At 57.4% G+C, this 18,353-nt stretch overlaps 1 protein-coding gene across 6 annotated transcripts; it reads left to right on the plus strand.

Annotated features, from left to right (window-relative positions):
* Positions 1 to 420: 420 nt before the first annotated feature.
* HID1 (HID1 domain containing) lies at positions 421 to 18,125 on the plus strand. 6 transcript variants are annotated; one of them, XM_079133460.1, is made up of 19 exons: positions 421 to 628; positions 5,852 to 6,001; positions 6,491 to 6,661; positions 7,253 to 7,369; positions 7,964 to 8,070; positions 8,313 to 8,429; positions 9,815 to 10,037; positions 10,236 to 10,292; positions 11,223 to 11,363; positions 11,544 to 11,634; positions 11,827 to 11,978; positions 12,067 to 12,184; positions 13,421 to 13,585; positions 14,878 to 15,105; positions 15,445 to 15,551; positions 16,028 to 16,108; positions 16,656 to 16,747; positions 16,863 to 17,021; positions 17,266 to 18,125. In XM_079133460.1, exons 1-19 carry the CDS (start codon positions 563 to 565, stop codon positions 17,327 to 17,329), a joined length of 2,406 nt encoding a protein of 801 aa, XP_078989586.1. In that variant the 5' UTR covers positions 421 to 562; the 3' UTR covers positions 17,330 to 18,125. The 6 variants fall into 6 exon arrangements, with proteins under 6 accessions (XP_078989586.1, XP_078989589.1, XP_078989588.1 ...); XM_079133463.1 differs by having other exon boundaries at positions 12,067 to 12,145; XM_079133462.1 differs by having other exon boundaries at positions 11,568 to 11,634.
* The last annotated feature ends 228 nt before the right edge of the window (positions 18,126 to 18,353 follow it).

The following is an 18,353-nucleotide window of genomic DNA, read 5'->3' on the forward strand; positions in this document are numbered from 1 at the left end:
CTGCGGGTTTGTCTGGACACGTGGGTTTGACAGGTCAGAGCAAGGAGAACGAAGAGAAAAAGTGCTCAGGAAAAAAGAAAAAAGAATGGGGAGGACGGATTGAAAAAGAGGAAACTCGAGTGGAGAGGGCTGACGAGAAGCTGCGGACCCAGAGACGGAGCCTAGATGGAGAGTGAGAGTGAGGTTGGGGGCGGAGGCGGGGGACGAAACGCTGGGAGGGATTCAGGTCCCGGGAACCGAGTAGCCGTGAGCGGCACAACGCTCCGACGCAGAAGGAAAGGCGCGGAGGCACCACCAGGTTGGAGCCGGGTTGGAGCTGGCGGACCCTGGACGCTGCGGGTAGATCCAGTGGCAGGTGCGAGGGGCGGAGCCAAGGGAGGGCGGGGTTGCAGGGCGGAGCCACGATGGGCGGGGCCGACGCCGGGCGGCGGGCGGGGTGCGCGGCTCCGCTCCTCCGAGAGCAGCAGGGCGGCGGAGCTGGAGCCGGAGCCGGAGCCGGAGCCAGAGCCGGAGCCCGGGCTAGAGTCGGAACGGGGGTCGGGCCGGAGCGGGCTCCAGCGACATGGGATCCGCAGACTCCAAGCTGAACTTCCGGAAGGCGGTGATCCAGCTTACCACCAAGACGCAGGTGCGCCCCGGGGCCCCAGCCTCCCCATCCACCTGCTGGGCTGGGGGCTGGGCAGGGCCGGGGGCTGCGTGAACTTGGTTCCCCGGGAGATGGGGCGACGGGCTGGTCCAGCGGGTGACGCAGAGGGCAGCGTCGGAGCGGGACCCCTTGGCCTGTACCTCAGGCTCCATCCCCTGGCCCTAGCCCCCCACCTCAGTCTCCTCTCCCGGGAACACCTCTCTCCCCGCAGCCGCTGATGCCACCTTAGGCTGACGTGTGCCTCTCCCCGAGCCCGAGATGCTGCTGTTTGCCCCCCTCGCCCGCCCCCCTGCGCCCTCAGCCTCGCATCTCCGCCTATTCCCCACTCCCACTCACCCATCCGCCGCTCAGCTTCCCTCCCTGCCCCTCGGTGCCCACGGGTCCCGGACGCACAACCCCGGCTGACTCAATGCAAACAAAGCCGGGCCGGCGCCCTCCTGGGTCGGGAAAACAGCTGGTGCGCGGCAGCAGCGGCCTCCCTGGGCCCGGTCGATGCCTGCGGCCAGGGAAGGCCCAGGTCTTCCTGGGAACACGCTAAGAGTGGCGGGCAGCGCAGCAGCCTGGCAAGGGGACCTGTCCCCAAGCCTACAGAGCCCCAGTTTTCTGCTGTGGACCACTCTAGGGGCTCCTCCTTCAGGCCCTGTGGAGTGGATGGATGTTGCCGCAATCCTCTGTTCTCTGTTTTGGGGATGGGGACAGGATTGCCCTTGGTCTGCTGTGGAGGGAGTTGAGGGTACCTTTCAGCCTAGTCAATGTTTACACACTCTTCCACTGAGTCCACAAGTGGCACAGTGGACCACCTCCTTGTCCCTAGCACAAACCACCTGACTCCAGCAAGGCTGCTGCCCTACCCACCACTTCTCTCCTTGTCCCTTGAATCAGGCTACTCTGACCAAGGAGATGCTCAATCCTGTCTCCCAGTTCCCTCACTTGCAAGGGCTCTGGACTTACTGCCATGGGGGAGGCACCCCCACGCTGCTATTCTCCTGGTTCTCTCTTGCTCTTGGCAATTACAGTGGGATGGAGGAAGTCATATACTCATCGCCAGTCAGACACAGCCCTAGAGGCTGAACTTGTGCTCTCCCATTCTCATCCCTGTGCTGGAAAGGTCAGGTGCTCAGCAAATGCCCAGGACCCATGGCGAGTCTAGCCCCAGCTGAGAGGCTTTTGACAGAAACCAGACCTGCTTCTCTCCATCCTCCTGGTTCCTGGCTGGTTCTGAAGCTTTGAGATGGGGCATTAGGCCTGTGGGTGGCAAAGAAGGCTACACGTGGGCCTGCATCTCATTGTGGGGTTGAGAGGTGGTGGTTCCTGTGTTTACCCTCCTGGGGAGGAGACATCTCACTTTATGAATGTGGCTCAGCAGTTGGTCCTTTGCCAGGCCAACAGGGTCCCAAAGGATATGTAGTAGTCTGGATTCCTACCTGTTCAGGTCTCTTCCTCCAAAGAGTGTTCCTCTATCTTTCCCTGGCTGAAGCCCTATGAGATGGTACTATTCTGTTTCCCAGAGGAGGACAGTGAGGGTTTGGACTAGGACCTGGAGTAGACTGGAGACCAATCGAGGCCTCCTTCTGGGCTGCACTGGGGTTCTGCAGGTGGGAGAGGGTCTGGCTCTCTGGAGGAAGAGACCTCAGAGGCTAAAGTCTTGGACCCTGCATAGTTATCTGGTTGGGACAGCCTGGGTGTGAGGATCAGATCCCAGATAGTCATCATGGATTTACCACTCAGTGTCCTTGGCAGATTCAGTTGTCCACAGGATGATCTCTGATTTCAGGCTCTCAGAAGCTGAGCTTTGGGCAGCAGTCAAGTGGACCCAGCACCCTTTCCTGTGGCCTGGGCCTGAGCTTGCTGCTGCTTGGCCTTCTCTGCCTTCCTGCCCTGCATCCTGTTTTCTTCCTGCCCCATCAGCCAGCCCTGGGCCAGGCCTGTCCTTAGACCTGAGGGCCAGCAGTTTTGGCTTTGTTTCTTGACGCTTTCCTAGAGTGGGTAGGCCCCTGGAGGGGGGCATCTGTGTACTTGAGACTCCTTCCAAGATCCTGCATGTTTGGGGATTCTCTGCTGCAGTCCAGATGAGACCTGAAGGATGTGTGTTCACATGTGTGCACACAATATACATGTGAATGCTGTGGTGACACCGTCTCCAGGACAGGTCCTACTTAGCAGGCTGGAGCACTATTTTCCATTAGTTTCTGCCCCGAGCAAGAGATTGTCAAAAGCTACAGTTGGTCCTCTAGGCCTGAGTGGGTGTCAGACCTGAGCAGGGGCCTAGCAAAGGCCAGATTAGGAATACCTGGTTTCTGAGAAGGGAAGTTCAATCCCTGTGCCCTTAGCATCAGGGACCAGAGCAAAAATACTTTTTCCAAAGAAAGCTTCCTTAAGTTGGGTGGAGGTTAGCTGGGGTCATTGGGGTGGGAGCTGAGTCATGTCACTCCTCTCAGGAGCCTAAAGGGCCCCAGTGACCCTGGTTAATACTGTAATATTGGCCTAGCCTGGTATGGTCAGGAATGGTCACCAAATACCAGCGTTCTAACTGCAGTGGGACCAGGAGAGGAGGTCCAAGCTGAGGAAGTGGGGAGGCAGAAACCTGTTTTGGAAGGGATCTTTCCTCTGCATCCAGAAGGGGCTGCCCTGGGTTTCCCCGGTTGCATGCTAAGTCTCTGTCTGCGTTTTGAATTCAGTCCTCAGGTGATGCTTGCCCGATGAGTTAGGTCAGCGGTCATATCTGCTTGGTGCTCAACTGGACTGTTCCCCTTTAAGGGGGTGGTGGCTACCTGGGAGGTGGGCAAAGTGTCAGAGGTGGCAGCTTCCCAGAGGTGCTCCCAGAGCAGGGGAGCTGCAGGTTTGGCCCCCGGCCATCTGGACAGGACTCTCCCTATACCCCAGTTGCATGTCTGAAAGCCACTGGGGCTGAGGGCCTGAGGACCAGTGAACCCTGGCTCCAGGCCCCTCCTCGGTCCTTTGTTCTGCCCATGGCTAACTCGCTCTACCAGTTCTGGGACTGAGCCGCAGTCATGCCAGGCCTGTCCTGAGGGCCACAGCCACAGTTACCGTATAAGGTCCCCTGGGGTGGGGTGTGGTGGGGGTCTTTGTTCAGGCAGTGGGTAGGGTCTGTCTGGACCTTGGTGAGGCTGCGACCCCAACTGAGTTTGGGTAGCTTCCCTGGCACTTAGACCTGCTGAAGGGGTCGCCAGGACTGATTTCAACTTCAGCTGAGAAAATGCTGTCTGAATACTGGCCATACACCTCAACTGCGAGGTCAGAGAAGTCGGACTGGGGAGTAAGGCAAGTGTGCCTGGACCCGAACTGGGACTGAAGAACAGGGGGAGGGGCTGGAGGTTTGTGGGTGGGAGCAAGTCCGTAAGTTCAGGGCTCTGGGACACTTGAAGAAGAAGCTCCAGAGGACAGAATTATTTTTTAATTTAAACTATATTTATATAAATATGCATGTATGTATATTTATGTATATTCATTATGTGTATATATATGTATATGTGTGTGTGTGTATATTATGTATAAGAGTACAGATAGCTGGGCCATCAGTTTTTATGATCCCTGGGGTTTCAGAGAGGGGAAAAGGCTGTGTTGATTGGAACAACCAGGGAAGGCATCTCGGAAGAGGTGACGTTTTTGGACTTCAAAGGAGCCCAAAAAAAGAGAGAGTTCAGGCTCCTAAACAGATGAGCATGCAAAAGGGAAAAAAATACATGCTCAACCAAAAAATATAGACCTCCCAAGAGATTGTTGCCTTAGCTAACATCCTGCTATATCATATTCTAGTCTTTTATTTTATTTTTATAAAAGATATTTTTAGTTATAGACACAATACCTTTATTTTATTTAATTGTTTTTATGTGGTGCTGAGGATCGAACCCAGTGCCTCACATGTGCTAGGCAAGTGCTCTACCACTAAGCCACAACCCCAGCCCCTGGTATTTTATTAATATGCAATTAAACTTAAAATTATGATAATCTTATAGTTTTATAACTTGTCTTTTTTTTTTTATAAAACATTGTGCTGTATTTCCCATGAGTTAATATCTTCGAAAATGTGTTTCTGATGGCTGCATAATATTCCACTCTATGGATGTGCCTTAGCTTTCAAGGTAGTCACCAAAGGATGGCTTTTTAATTCCAACTTTCTACTGTTACCAACAATGACTTATTAACAATAAATATCTTCATACATCACATCTCCAATTATGTCCATGGGGGAGATTTCTAAAAGTGAAATTCATTATTTAAATTCGTTGCCTTGGTTGCCTGCGTGACTGACTGCCTGATTTAAGAAGCACACGAGTCTAAGGCGTGTTGCTCCTGTAGGGCCCACAGGACTCTGGAGCAGTAGTGAAATGGGGAAAGCCTGCGAGGGAAAGGGGATAGCTTGGGTGAAGGAAAAGAGAAGAGCTATCGGGGTCACGTCCTAGGCAGTGGACACAGGTGCAAGTGTGTGTGTGTGCACATGTGTGCGTGTGTGCCCGTGTGTGCCCATGTGTGCATAAACCTGTTTGCATGCATAAGTGTGTGCAAGCATGTTTAAGGAAGGTCTTGGCTGACTTTGGGCCAAGGTTTTAGACTTGGTCCAGCAAGCAGCAGGGAGCCCTGTAGGTCTCTGTGAGGGAGCAGTGACTTTGGCCTGTGCTCTAGCACATGCGTTGGGGACAGCGTAGAGACAGGATCGAAGGAGGTAGATTTGGAGGCAGGAGCTCTGGTGAGAAAGCTGAACTGCGGGGAGCATGCGTGAGGTCATCAGTCACCAGACTGGGCACCTGGGGGCATGCTGAGAGTGGAGGCTGAGGGGGAGAGGAAATGGAGCACATGTCCCCACTACCATGTTTCCATGGGCCTGGGACCTAGCGGTGTGACTGGGGATTGTGTCCAGCTGGACAGGACAGCATTCCCTGCCAGAGGAAGATGGGGACATAAGCAGGGACGCACAGGCATTCAGAGTCTGGTTGGGCTTTGACTGCTGGACTCAGTGACCAGTTGACCCCTTACTGTGCACACTTCCAAGCCTGCCTGTGCTGGCCAGGGCTTGTGGTAACTGATCCATGTCCCTCACCCATTTGAGGAGGCTCCTGGGTAACAGCTGGAGTGGACTAGGGGGGCTGTGGCTTTGCTCATGGGATCTCTCCTGGCCTTGTTTCGGGCAAACTGTGGCCCCATTGGTGAGAGGTTGTATCAGCCTGGACACTGGGTCCCCCACAGCCTGTGGAAGCCACCGACGATGCCTTTTGGGACCAGTTCTGGGCAGACACAGCCACCTCAGTGCAGGACGTCTTTGCATTGGTGCCGGCAGCAGAGATCCGGGCTGTACGGGAAGAATCTCCCTCCAACCTGGCCACCCTGTGCTACAAGGTAAGGGCTGCCCGGCCCTGTGCCGCTGCTCCCACCCTCCTCAGGGTGACTGTGATGGCAGGCACCCAGGGCGTCCCACCCCCAGGTCCAGGTGCTCCTAGGGCCTCACCCAGGTCCCCCTGCCCCATGACCCTCCACTTGGGGAAAGTGATCATGGCAGCTACCATTTGTGAGGGCTCTGCCAGGACTTGCTGAGCACATTGCACAAGTCAGCTCACTCAGCTCAGCTGTGAGGTGGCACTAGTAATGTCACCACTTTACAAGTGAGGAGACTGAGGCCGAGACAGGTGTTGTCACTTACAGGGTCTTGGCCATCAAGTTGTGGCCTGGGCTCTGCTTCCCTGTTGCTCTGGGCTGCTCTTCTCCACACCCAGGTCCCCCTGGGCTGGTGACCCCATCAGCAGAGATGGCCCTGCCAGGTGGGGCCTTTGACCCTCTGCAGCCAGGGTGTCGCCCCACACCCCATGTTCCCTCTGCTGCGCCCCACAGGCTGTGGAGAAGCTGGTGCAGGGAGCCGAGAGTGGCTGCCACTCAGAGAAGGAGAAGCAGGTCGTCCTCAACTGCAGCCGGCTGCTGACCCGCGTGCTGCCCTACATCTTTGAGGACCCTGACTGGAGGGGCTTCTTCTGGTCCACAGTGCCTGGGGCAGGGCGAGGAGGGGTCTGTGGGCCTGGCCAGGGTGGGTGGGAGGTGACAGGGCACATTCCTCCAAACCTCTTCTGGCATTTGGAAGTACAGGGGCGGGAGTGGGGATCGCTGCCAGGGGTCAGTGATGCCTCCTTGGGCCGTGGGTTCCTCTCCCTTGGGTGTCTCTGCCCCTATAACCTAGAAGGTGAAGGCTGAGGAGGGAAGTGGAGAGCAGCATGGCTGTGTAGGACAGGAGCAGGGAGCTGGGCCTTCAGAGGGCAGAGCGGCCATGCTGCCTTCTGCCCCCACACCATCCGCCCTGGGCTTGTCTCCAGCCGAGGGCAGAGGGCTGAGGGTGAGACCTACTGATTCCCAGCAGGGCCGAGCCTTTAAGGTTGGGAGCCCGCCTGGCACCCATCAGTGGGGAGGTCTCTTCTCTGTTCTCGGCCCCTCTCCCTGCTCTGCCCCCTTCTGCCGTGGGAGGTTTGGCATGAGCAGACTTACTGCCTCTTCCTTTACCCCTCTGCCTGTGGGTGCCTGCCTGGACCCAGCCCCTGCCCCCAACCCCAAGCCCTGCGTCCACCTCTCCTTGGTCAGCCACTACTGAGGCAGCCTGCCTCCCAGCAGGGTGAGGAGGAAGATGAGAATGCCCGTCCCCTGGCCGAGTCCCTGCTCCTAGCCATCGCCGACCTGCTGTTCTGCCCAGACTTCACGGTGCACAGCCACCGCCGGAGCACAGTGGTGAGACCCCACCCCACCTCCCTAGGGTGGGCTCCGGTCCTGGGTTGGGGCAGGGCAGGTGAAGTCCCTTTGGGTAGGATGCAGTCAACAGGAGAGCTGAACCGCCTGGCACTCACGTCCCGGGCTGGGGGTGGCGGGTACAGCTGGAGAGGAGCCAGCTGGTGCCTGGCCCTGCCCACTGCTCTGGGCGGCTGAGCATAGGCATCCATTGTTTTAGTGTGCACGAGGTAGGTGGGGGAGCAGGCACCCAGCAGGCCTGGCCTTCTCATTTCCTGTGGTCCAGGGACTTGATCCAGAGTGTTCCCTGCCCCCCACCCCTGGGGGCACCTTCCCCTGCCACTCCCTCCCTCTTCTTCCTGTCTCAGACTGTACTGAGCAAGTAAAAACATAAGTTTTTTAAAAAGTGATTCTTAAGCCATCTAAGAACATTCATTTCTCCCTGTACATGGGGCCTGGGACATTTCGAGGGAGTCTTTAGGAGGATTTAAGGGTTGCTGTCCCGGAACTGCAGGAAGCATGGGTGAGATGGGTTCTGCCACACACTTCCAGTCACCTCCTGACTCCCACCCGTTCCCTTTCTGTCCCTGTCCCCAGGACTCGGCAGAGGATGTCCACTCCCTGGACAGCTGTGAATACATCTGGGAGGCGGGTGTGGGCTTTGCCCACTCCCCCCAGCCTAACTACACCCACGACATGAACCGGTGAGCTTGGCTCAGGCCAGGAGCCCTTGGCATAGCTGGAGCCAGAGCAGGCTCCCGCACAACTCAGAGACCATGGGGTCTTCCAAGGACACCCCCCGCTTGTGATCCAGCCATGGCATTAAAGGAATGAACAGGGGTCATTTGTTTTTATGGCTTGAGCAGGGGTTCTGACCAGGGCGGGCAGCAGTTTCTAGAGGTGATGGGGCTGCTAAGGGATCCTGTTCCCATCTACCATCCCCCAGGATGGAGCTGCTGAAACTGCTGCTGACTTGCTTCTCTGAGGCCATGTACCTGCCCCCAGCTCCAGAAAGTGGCAGTACCAACCCATGGGTTCAGTTCTTTTGTTCCACGGAGAACAGGTGAGGGACCCCTGGCTTTTCTTTCCAGTGTCTTGCTTGTTCCAGGCACCCCTGAGCTGAGACCAGCTCCAGCCCTGAGGTCTTATTTGAGGGGGAGCTGCTGCCCCCTGGTGGTGAAGAGCTGTCACTTAACCACACTTCATTCCAATGTTGACCAACTCTCCGAGTGACTGGGCTAGGAACTTGGGGTCCCTGGCTGGCCAGGCATCCAGATCCTCTATGTAGAGCCACACTGTACAGTAGGATGTGAATCACATGTGTGGTTATAAGATTGAAAAAGTGAAAAAGAAACAGGTCAAATTAATTTTACTAATAGATGTCTTTATTTTAGTCTGTTAAAAATATTAAACATTTAACATGCAATTAATGGACAAAATTGGGGTGTTTTACATTCACTTTTTAATAATACTTTTTCAAAGTCTAGTGTGTGGTTTATACTTCCAGCACCTCTCAGTTCAGACCAGCCACACTGCATTGGCTTGTGGTCGCGCTGTGGGGACAGTGGGTGGGGACTTGGAGGGTGACATCCCCCGATGGGTGAGGAAGCCTAGCCCACATGGGGGCACTTGTGGGTATGTGTTGGTGTTCCACAGCCACGTGGTGGGTTATTTGGTGCAGGTGGACATGCTCCAGCTGGGCACATCCAGCTGTGCCCAGGCTGCCCTGGCAACACAGGGGTTGGTGGCCAAAAGCTGGAGACTGACCCTCTTGCTTCCAGACTCTGATCCTACATGGCAGGGCACACCTCCTCCTTCGGGTTTTGCTGGCCTCCTGCCCAACCTCCCCCCACTCCCAGAAGAGGAAGGTGCCCGCCTGACTCCCTCTACCAGCCACAGTCAAAGGCTGGTCAGGTTTTCTTTCTTTCTCACACACATGTGGCCTTATCAGGCAAACTGCCACCCTTTGTCACTCACTTAACCTCCCTGGGTCTCAGTTTCCTCACCTGTAAGATGAGGAGCTTGAACCCTGACATCAAACGAATCCGATGCAAGTCATTCTGTGGCCTGGAGCCAGGCGTTCGGGCTGGGGCTCTGCTCCCCAAGGGGAAGCCCACCTTCTTCCTGGGCCTCCGGAACTTTCTCTGGAGCCTGATGGAGGGCATCTGCCCACAGAGAAGCTGGGGTGTGAACATGCCTCCCTACAGAGAGCCCCTCACCACTGGCCCCCAGGCTCCCGCAGGCAGATCCCTCTGTCCTCAGCCCAGCCTGGCCAGGTCAGAGCTGGAGGTGGCCTGGCTGGGGAGGGTCTTTCCCACTCAGAGGGACAAGCTCTGCTCCCTGACTCCCAGCGCAGAGCCTGACGCTGAACGAGGAGGTGGCCCTGAGGGGCGGCTGGGGTGCTGGCCTGAGTGAGGGGCAGTCTGCAGCCCTGGCCTCCCCCTGCAGACACGCACTGCCCCTCTTCACCTCCCTGCTCAACACCGTGTGTGCCTATGACCCCGTGGGCTACGGGATCCCCTACAACCACCTGCTCTTCTCTGACTACCGGGAGCCCCTGGTGGAGGAGGCTGCCCAGGTGCTCATCGTCACCTTGGACCATGACAGCGCCGCCAGCGCCAGCCCCACTGTGGATGGCACCACCACAGGCACTGCCATGGACGATGCTGACGTAAGGCTGGCAGGGGAGAGGGTTGCTGCCCTCTGGGGATGTGGGTGGTGGGCATCCCCTCCAGCACAGGCCCCGGGCAAGAGACACGCAGGAGGCACCTTGAGGTGTGCCTGAGAAGGGACATTGCTGCTGCCACCCAGGCTGGGGTAGGGGCCAGGGCGAGGGTACCTGCTCACCGTGGGCTTCTACTCTTGACAGCCTCCAGGGCCTGAGAACCTGTTTGTGAACTACCTGTCCCGCATCCATCGGGAGGAGGTGAGTCATGTTCCGCCCTTGGGTTCTTACAGCCCATCTCCCACAATCGCTGCAGCTTTGTTGACGGTGGAGAGAGTACTGGTCCCTGTGCAGAGGAACCATGGTCTCTGCAAACGTGGGCCACTCCAGGTTAAATAGTGATGACAGGACTTTGGGGGTTTCCAGTTGTAGGAAGAACCAGTGACCTCAACTGGGTCGGAGTAACCTGGAAGGCTTCCAGGAGGAGGTGGCTGTGAGGTCATTTCAGAGGTGGGGCAGATGATAGTGAACAGTGAAATTAAAGGCCAGGCAGACCAGAGTTCATGTGTCCCTGGGGAGGTGCTGGAGCTCCCAGAGCTTTGGATGGGACCCAGAGCTGTCTCCACTTGTTAAAGCAGAGACAGCCCAGCTCTTGGTGGGTGCTCTGAGAATCCAAATGCTCCTCATGTGTGATGGAGTGATGGGAAGGAGTGTTTGGGGGGGATAGTGTGGAAAGATGGCACCTGTCAACAAGTCCCAGTGGAGGATCATAAGTTCAAGGCTGGCCTTGGCAACTCTCAAGACCCTGTATCAAAGTAATAAAAACTGAATGACGCTCAGTGGCAACGCCCTGGGTTGAATCCCTAGCAGCACAAAAACGAAAACAAGGTCCAGGTGGGCAGGGACCTGGTTCAGGGGGTGCATGTGGGGTCACCAGGAGCAGCAGTCTTGTTCAGGGAGCAGGTAGCCCGGGACAGGGGAGCCTGTGGTTCTGCTGGAGGGGCGAAGGGCTCAGCTTCCTGAGGGGTCCACCCCTAGACTCTATTGATAATGTCAGAATCTGGGTCCCTCCAGCTCTGGGCGTCGGATTGGGCTGCAGGAGAGTGAGGAAGCGTTTGTGAGGGGCCCAGACAGGAAGCCAAAGCAAGGAGGAGCCAGCCTCCAGAGACCCCTGCCCTCCCTCCCCTGCAGGACTTTCAGTTCATCCTCAAGGGCATAGCGCGGCTGCTGTCCAACCCCCTGCTCCAGACCTACCTGCCCAACTCCACGAAGAAGATCCAGTTCCACCAGGAGCTTCTGGTTCTCTTCTGGAAGCTCTGTGACTTCAACAAGGTGGGCAGCCTCTAGGGCCTGCCCGACGGGCAGCAGAGATGGAAGGGCTGACGGGTCCAAGCTGTGTCCATTTAGCCCAAGGCCAGAGACAGCGTTGGGGTCTCCCCAGCCTGGGGGAGAGGATGGGGTAGAGCTTCCCCTTCCGCTGACCCGGCCTGCCTGTCCCCTCCCTCACTCCAGAAATTTCTCTTCTTTGTGCTGAAGAGCAGCGACGTGCTGGACATCCTGGTTCCCATCCTCTACTTCCTCAATGATGCCCGAGCAGATCAGTGTAAGACGGGGGGACATGAGGTGCCGGGGGCTTCCTGCAGATGGGTGGGGTCCAGCCAGTCTGTCCTGCCTCCCAGGAGCTCAGGTCTGGCACCCTGACCTCCCAGGAGGGGCTCCCTCCACCCCCCAAGATGCGTCCCTGTCCTGGGCTCCCCACCACCACCCTGTGTGACCTCTGTGCCGCGTGCTGCAGCTCGGGTGGGCCTGATGCACATTGGCGTCTTCATCCTGCTGCTCCTGAGTGGGGAGCGGAACTTCGGGGTGCGGCTGAACAAGCCCTACTCAGTGCGTGTGCCCATGGACATCCCTGTCTTCACTGGCACCCACGCGGACCTGCTCATTGTGGTGAGGGCTAGGCGCGTGGGAGTGACGTCCTCGTGGCAAGTCTGGAGGCAGCGGGCACACCACGAGGCCCCTCTCCGTCTCTGCACAGGTGTTCCACAAGATCATCACCAGCGGCCACCAGAGGTTGCAGCCCCTCTTCGACTGCCTCCTCACCATCGTGGTGAACGGTGAGGGCCCGGCCCCGCCTTCTGCAGGCTCACCGCCAGGTGGCGCCAGGCCCATAGGCCGTGCCTGCTCCAACCTACTCCAGCCCATAGAAATTGTGCAAGCCACGTGTGTACTGTTAAAAGTTCTAGGACTATATTAAAAAACAAAAAAGGCATGGGTGGCAGATTTGTGATGTATTTACCCCAACCCACCATAGCCAGAATACCATCAGCTCAACACGTGACCAGTACAAAAACGATTACTGAGATCAACATTCTCAGTGTTACACCCAGTCTCCAAAATCTCGTGGTTCACCCTTATGGCACATCGCAGGACTAGTTGTATTTCAAGCACTTAATGTCCACATGGGGCTCGTGGCTGCTGCATTGGACAGGGCAGATTTGGGGTCATAGTGAGGGATGTCAAAGCCACCTCTTCTCTGCCTTTACCCTGCCCACCTGCAAGACAAGAGTGAGCCGTCCGGGAAAGGAGGTGGGGAGGCCTCAGGCTGACTGGGACCCATCCAGGCGGGTGGCTGTGGGCTGGCACAGAAGGATTTCGGGGTGGATGTCTTTGGGAGAGGCTGGTGGTGGCTGGTGGTGGCTGACTTGTCCATGGTCTGGTTTGGCTCTTCGGGTGGGTGGGTGGACCAGGAGCCAGGGAGGCCTTTGGCTGGGCTGTGGGCTCTGGGGCCAGGACTGCCTTCACTTAACTCGTTCGTGTATTGGCTCCATCTCACAAATCTTACCTGGGTACCAGGTAAGTGTGGCCAGTTCTGAGAACGTGTATGTGAACAAGACAGTCCCCATCCCTGCCCTCTGAGCCCTCAGCCTAGGCAGGAGAAAGACGAGGGACAGGAGGCACACAGATCAAGTTGTGCGCATGATCAAACTACGTGCAGGGCTTTATCTTTGATTCCCCCTCACAAAGCTGTACTGAAAGATACATATTAATGATACAGCAGCCTGACATTCTAGAAAGACTCAAAAGCCCTGAGTTTATATCCCTTCCTGTCCTATCATTGTATTATTGGGGAACTCAGAATAAGTTTGTAATCTTCCCTGAACCTCAGTTTCCTCATCTGTACAATGGGGACAGTCTTGTCTGTGTCCTGCCTGCAGGAGGTACGGCCAGAGTGAACTTGACCTCTAGGGGTTTGATCTTCCTGATTTTTCAGGGAACTTCACAGGCAGAGGGCAGGATGGATTGAGAGTAGGAGCATGTGCTTCCACCCAGGACTGGGATGTCCAAGGTGGCTGGTGGTGGCCCAGGAGTGAGCTGGCCCTCCCTTGCAGTGTCGCCCTACCTCAAGAGCCTGTCCATGGTGACCGCCAATAAGCTGCTGCACCTGCTGGAGGCCTTCTCCACCACCTGGTTCCTCTTTTCGGCTGCCCAGAACCACCACCTGGTCTTCTTCCTTCTAGAGGTCTTCAACAACATCATCCAGTATCAGTTTGATGGTGAGGCTCTGGCCCAATCCCCTGGCCTGACATCTGGGGCAGGGATGAGGATGACCAGTGGGTGAGGGTACCTTCCTGTCTGAGGAAGGAGGATACAGTGGGGAATAAAGGTGTGCTTCCTGCTGGGCATGATGGTGCACACCTGTAATCCCAGTGGCTTGGGAGGCCGAGGCAGGAGGATTGTGAGTTCAAAGACAGCCTCAGCAACTTAGTGAGGCCCTAAGCAACTCAGTGAGACCCTGTCTCTAAATAAATAAATAAATAAATGGCTGAGGATGTGGCTCAGTGGTTAGGTGACCCTGGGTTCAATCCCTGGTACCAAAAAAAAAAAAAAAAAAAAAATGTACTTCCTGCCCATGTGGCTCACATGGCACAGAGGGAGGCTTTAAACATATCACGCCTCCACCCTGGTCAAACAAGAGCGGGAAGACTCAGAGTGGCAAGACCTGATGGCTGCCATGGCAGCCACCTTGCCCAGTGTCACGGATGCCCAGCTGCCAGGTGTAAATTCAGACCTTGCCTCTCACTAGCTCGGTGACTATGGACATGATACTTAACTTCTCAAGGCCTTGGTGTCCGTCTCTGTAAGATGGTCATAACCATATGCTAAAGTCCCTGTCGCAGAGGGTGTTGGCACAGAAAGCTCCCACAGAAAGCTCTTGGCACAGCGTCCGACCATTCAAATATTAGCAATGATTCTTACTATTTCCAAAATAAGTAAAATTTGCGCTGATCTATGAAGGACGACTGGGAGTCAGAGGAGCAGAAAAGCATTACGGGGGAGAAGATAACATTTATAAAGGCCCTGGGGTGGATGCCGAGCTCAAAACAGAGCAGTGTGGTGGGAGGCAGGGCTGGCGAGCAGGGGCATCTTTCCTCCCCCGCAAGCCACTTGGTAACTCAGAGGTGAGGGTGGGGGTACACATCCTCCTGGGCTCCCTGGTTTCAGGTAGCAAGTCAGAATATTTAATGGCTGTCTTGGTGTGGACAGCTGGATTCACCCCACTTTGCAGGTACCTGTATCTCCCCTTAGTGCTGGCTCATGAGCGGGTCTTGAGGAACCAGAAGAGGGGTGTGGGGAGCTCAGGCTGGAAGCTGTTTTCCCATGGTGGAACATCTGGCCACACAGCTGTGCCAGCCCCTCCTGGCCCCCTTGCCTGGGCTCCCTGTACCGCCTCCTGCTGCTGGGGGGACACCCTCTTGTCCTGCTAACTCCCCTGCCCAGGGGGCAGACAGATTGGGTTGGGGAGGGCAACCGGCTTCCCTGAGGCAAGGTGAGCTGCTTCCCGCAGGCAACTCCAACCTGGTCTATGCCATCATCCGCAAGCGCAGCGTCTTCCACCAGCTCGCCAACCTGCCCACCGACCCGCCTGCCATCCACAAGGCCCTGCAGCGGCGGCGGCGGACACCTGAGCCCTTGTCCCGCACTGGCTCCCAGGAGGGTGCCTCCATGGAGGGTTCCCGCCCTGCTGCCCCTGCAGAGCCGGGCACCCTCAAGACCAGCCTGGTGGCCACCCCAGGTCCAGCACTGGCAGGCGGGAGGGGGTGTGGCTATTGGCATGGTTGGGGGATGGGCACGATCTCTGGCAATGGGAATCTGCTGGGAATCTGCGGGGTGGGGATGCACAACCGCAGTGAAGGTGCAGGCACTGGGTTGACCCAGGGAGGGTAGCCTGGTGGGTGCGGGGCTTCTGGGCTGAGAGTGGGCTCTGGGATGGGTGGACACAGGCTGAGACCAAGGGAGATCAGACACAGTGCCTCTGCAGCAAGTAGAGGACAAGGAACCTCCTGGGCCAGGCCAGAGGAGCATTGTGGCAGGGGCCCTCACTCCTTCCTGTGTCCCCTTGTGCCCCACCCAGGCATAGACAAGTTGACAGAGAAGTCCCAGGTGTCAGAGGACGGCACCTTGAGGTCCCTGGAGCCTGAGCCCCATCAGAGCTTTGCAGAAGGCAGCCCAGCCAAGGGGGTGTGTAAGGGGATAATGGGGACATGGGAGGCAGGTGAGGCTGGGTGTTGCCTTCCTCCCTGGCCTCTATGGCATGGGCTGGGCCCAGGCACTCTGAGGTCACCTGCAGCAGGTGCCCATGCCCAGGGCATCAGGGTTGGCACTGCTGACTGGGGGCCTCACAGACCCCTCCCTTGTGTACTGGTCACAATAAAGCCCTGGCTGTCAGCCTTCTCATCCTTCAGCCTTATCTGAGGCTGGCCTCATCCATCAGCCTTATCTGAGGCTGGCCTTTATACGTCTGCCCCATCAGCCCCTGGTCCTAAACCTGTCACCAGGCTGGGCTGGGCCTGGAGCCCAGGGCAAAGGGTGCTGGGCTGGGCCTACCCCTCCATTGAAAGCAAGTCCCCACAGGGTCCAGGGGAGAGACCTTATTGCCCTGTCCCATGCCCTGTTCGGCTCCCTTCCCCCTCACTTCCATTTCTTCTGGGGACCAGGAGCCCAGCCAGGCATGGAGGGAGCAGCGGCGACTGTCCAGCCCATCAACCAATGGCCAGTGGAGCCCCACATCAGATTGGGTGAGGGGCCTTACACTGGAGCAGCAGGGGATGGGGTGTGGGCAGGTGGCCCTGTGGGGGCTGGGTCAGGGGTCCCCTGACTCTAGGAATAGTTCAGTACTGACGCAGATGGAAATGTGTCCAAACATGCCTCTGGCTTCGGAGCTGGGCCCTGGCTTGGGGTCAGTCCCCCAGCTGGTGACCTTCCTTGTATGTGGCCTCTCTTGGCTCAACTTCCTCTGTCCACACCGTCTGCCGCGTCCCCAGCAGGATCAGGTTCCACAGTGCTGTCTTAATAAATCACCCTCTGATTTCCTTCCCTGGATCACTTCCCATTCAGATTCCCACTGAAGGCAGTGCCGTGGGGATAATAAATGTCCCCCCGGATCCCGCCATTGCCAGGGTTAAAGGAAACAGTCCCCTGAAAGGCACACACAGCCACCGGCCTGTGGTACTTCCCATCAGTAAGAGTTCCTGTTCACGGGCCCTGCTGGGTGTGGGCCATTGCCTGCTGGGAGAGAACCCCTGGCTTTGGGTCCCCAGCCCCAGCGCCCTGTCCCGCCCCCAGGTCCTATCCTGGAAGTCGAAGCTGCCGTTGCAGACCATCATGCGGCTGCTGCAGGTCCTGGTTCCCCAGGTGGAGAAGATCTGCATTGACAAGTGAGAGTCTGGGCAGCCAGTCCAGGTTTGGGGCGAGTGACAGGGACTGTGGGCCCCGGGGGTCCAGGGTGAGCCCTCATCACATGAGCATGCTGGAGGTCCCTTCTCCCTCTAGGGGCCTGACGGATGAGTCGGAGATCCTGAGGTTCCTGCAGCATGGCACCCTGGTGGGACTGCTTCCTGTGCCCCACCCCATCCTCATCCGCAAGTACCAGGCCAACTCAGGCACCGCCATGTGGTTCCGCACCTACATGTGGGGTGTCATCTACCTGAGGTAGGGCCCGCCAGGGGCAAGGCAGTTACCACCCTGGGTGGGTCTGGGGTCCACCAGAGAGCCTGTTCAGCAGGGCTCAGCAGGGACCTTAGCTCTGGGTCCCCCCATCCATAGAGAGGCTAATGTCAAGACGGTCAATCATGGTGATCTTTCCTGGTTGAGGGTTGGACTCCCTGTCCAGGGTGGGACATCATGGGGGTGGTTTGGTTTGGGCTTGGCGGTCACCTAGCTTCTCCCTCTGCAGGAATGTGGACCCACCCATCTGGTACGACACCGATGTGAAGCTGTTTGAGATCCAGCGGGTGTGAGGATGGAGGCGCGCTGGGAAGTGGAGTCGGGGCCCCTGGTCCCTGTTGCTCCCCATGCCCCACCGTTCTGAGCTTTAAATGACCACTATCACGGCCTAGGGCCAGCAGAGTGGCCAGGTCCTCCTGGGTGGCAGGTCCCAGAGGCTCCTAATGACGGGGGCGGGGAGGATGGGGCCCAGTTCTAACCCCCTCTTCCGCAGACTAGTCTCCAAGGAGCCGCCTGCCTCCATGAATACAGGCCCCGCCAGAGCCCTATCCCTGTTCTGGCTCCCTCTTTAAGACACATTTCTGTGCTGACCCCTCAGTGCCCACACCCTCTTGTGCTGCCCGCCAGGTCCCTATGCCCTGATGGGTTTGCCCAAGGAGCCATGGACTATCCTGAGGCATGTGGGCAGGGCCAGGGGAGCCCTCCTGGCCTCCTAGCCTGAAACCACTTGTTCCAGGCCTGATCTGTGCTGGGCCCACAGGAAAATGGAGTGTGACCAGGCTGCCGGCTGAGAGGGCTGGGGGCTGGCAGACCACAGGGGCTCTTGTGGGCTTTAGAGGTTTGGAGTGGGTTATTGAGGGTCCCCTGCTGTATTCCCTGGGTCAGTGGATACAGCCTTGCTGTTGGGCAGGCCCCAGGGGTGCGGGTCAGTTCTCAGCCCCACCTGCCCCACCTGCCGTGTGGAGGAGGGGGGTGCCACCACTCCACTGCCCCCCCGCGCAGGCCTCTGGGTCCCCCTTGCCCCACCTCGTCAGTACAATCTTTGCTCTGTACAATCGGCCACCTTACACAATAAAACCTCCCTCTCCAGCCTCTGCCTCTGTGCTTGGAGTGGGGGTAGGCGTCAGACTGTGGCTCTTATCTTCAGGGCAGCTGGGGACTCTGTACCCCAGAGTCTGTACCTGGGGGTGGTTTGGTCCCTTAACAATGACTAGGAACTGGCATTTGTCATTTCAGGTGGGAAAGCAGGAATGGGCCCTGTCATTTAGGGTTTAGGCCCCAGAGCTGTGGCCACTTAGAAAAGCCCACACAGGCGAG

The sequence above is a fragment of the Sciurus vulgaris genome (genome assembly GCF_902686455.1).
Source record: "Sciurus vulgaris genome assembly, chromosome: 3".
Lineage (NCBI taxonomy): Eukaryota > Metazoa > Chordata > Mammalia > Rodentia > Sciuridae > Sciurus > Sciurus vulgaris.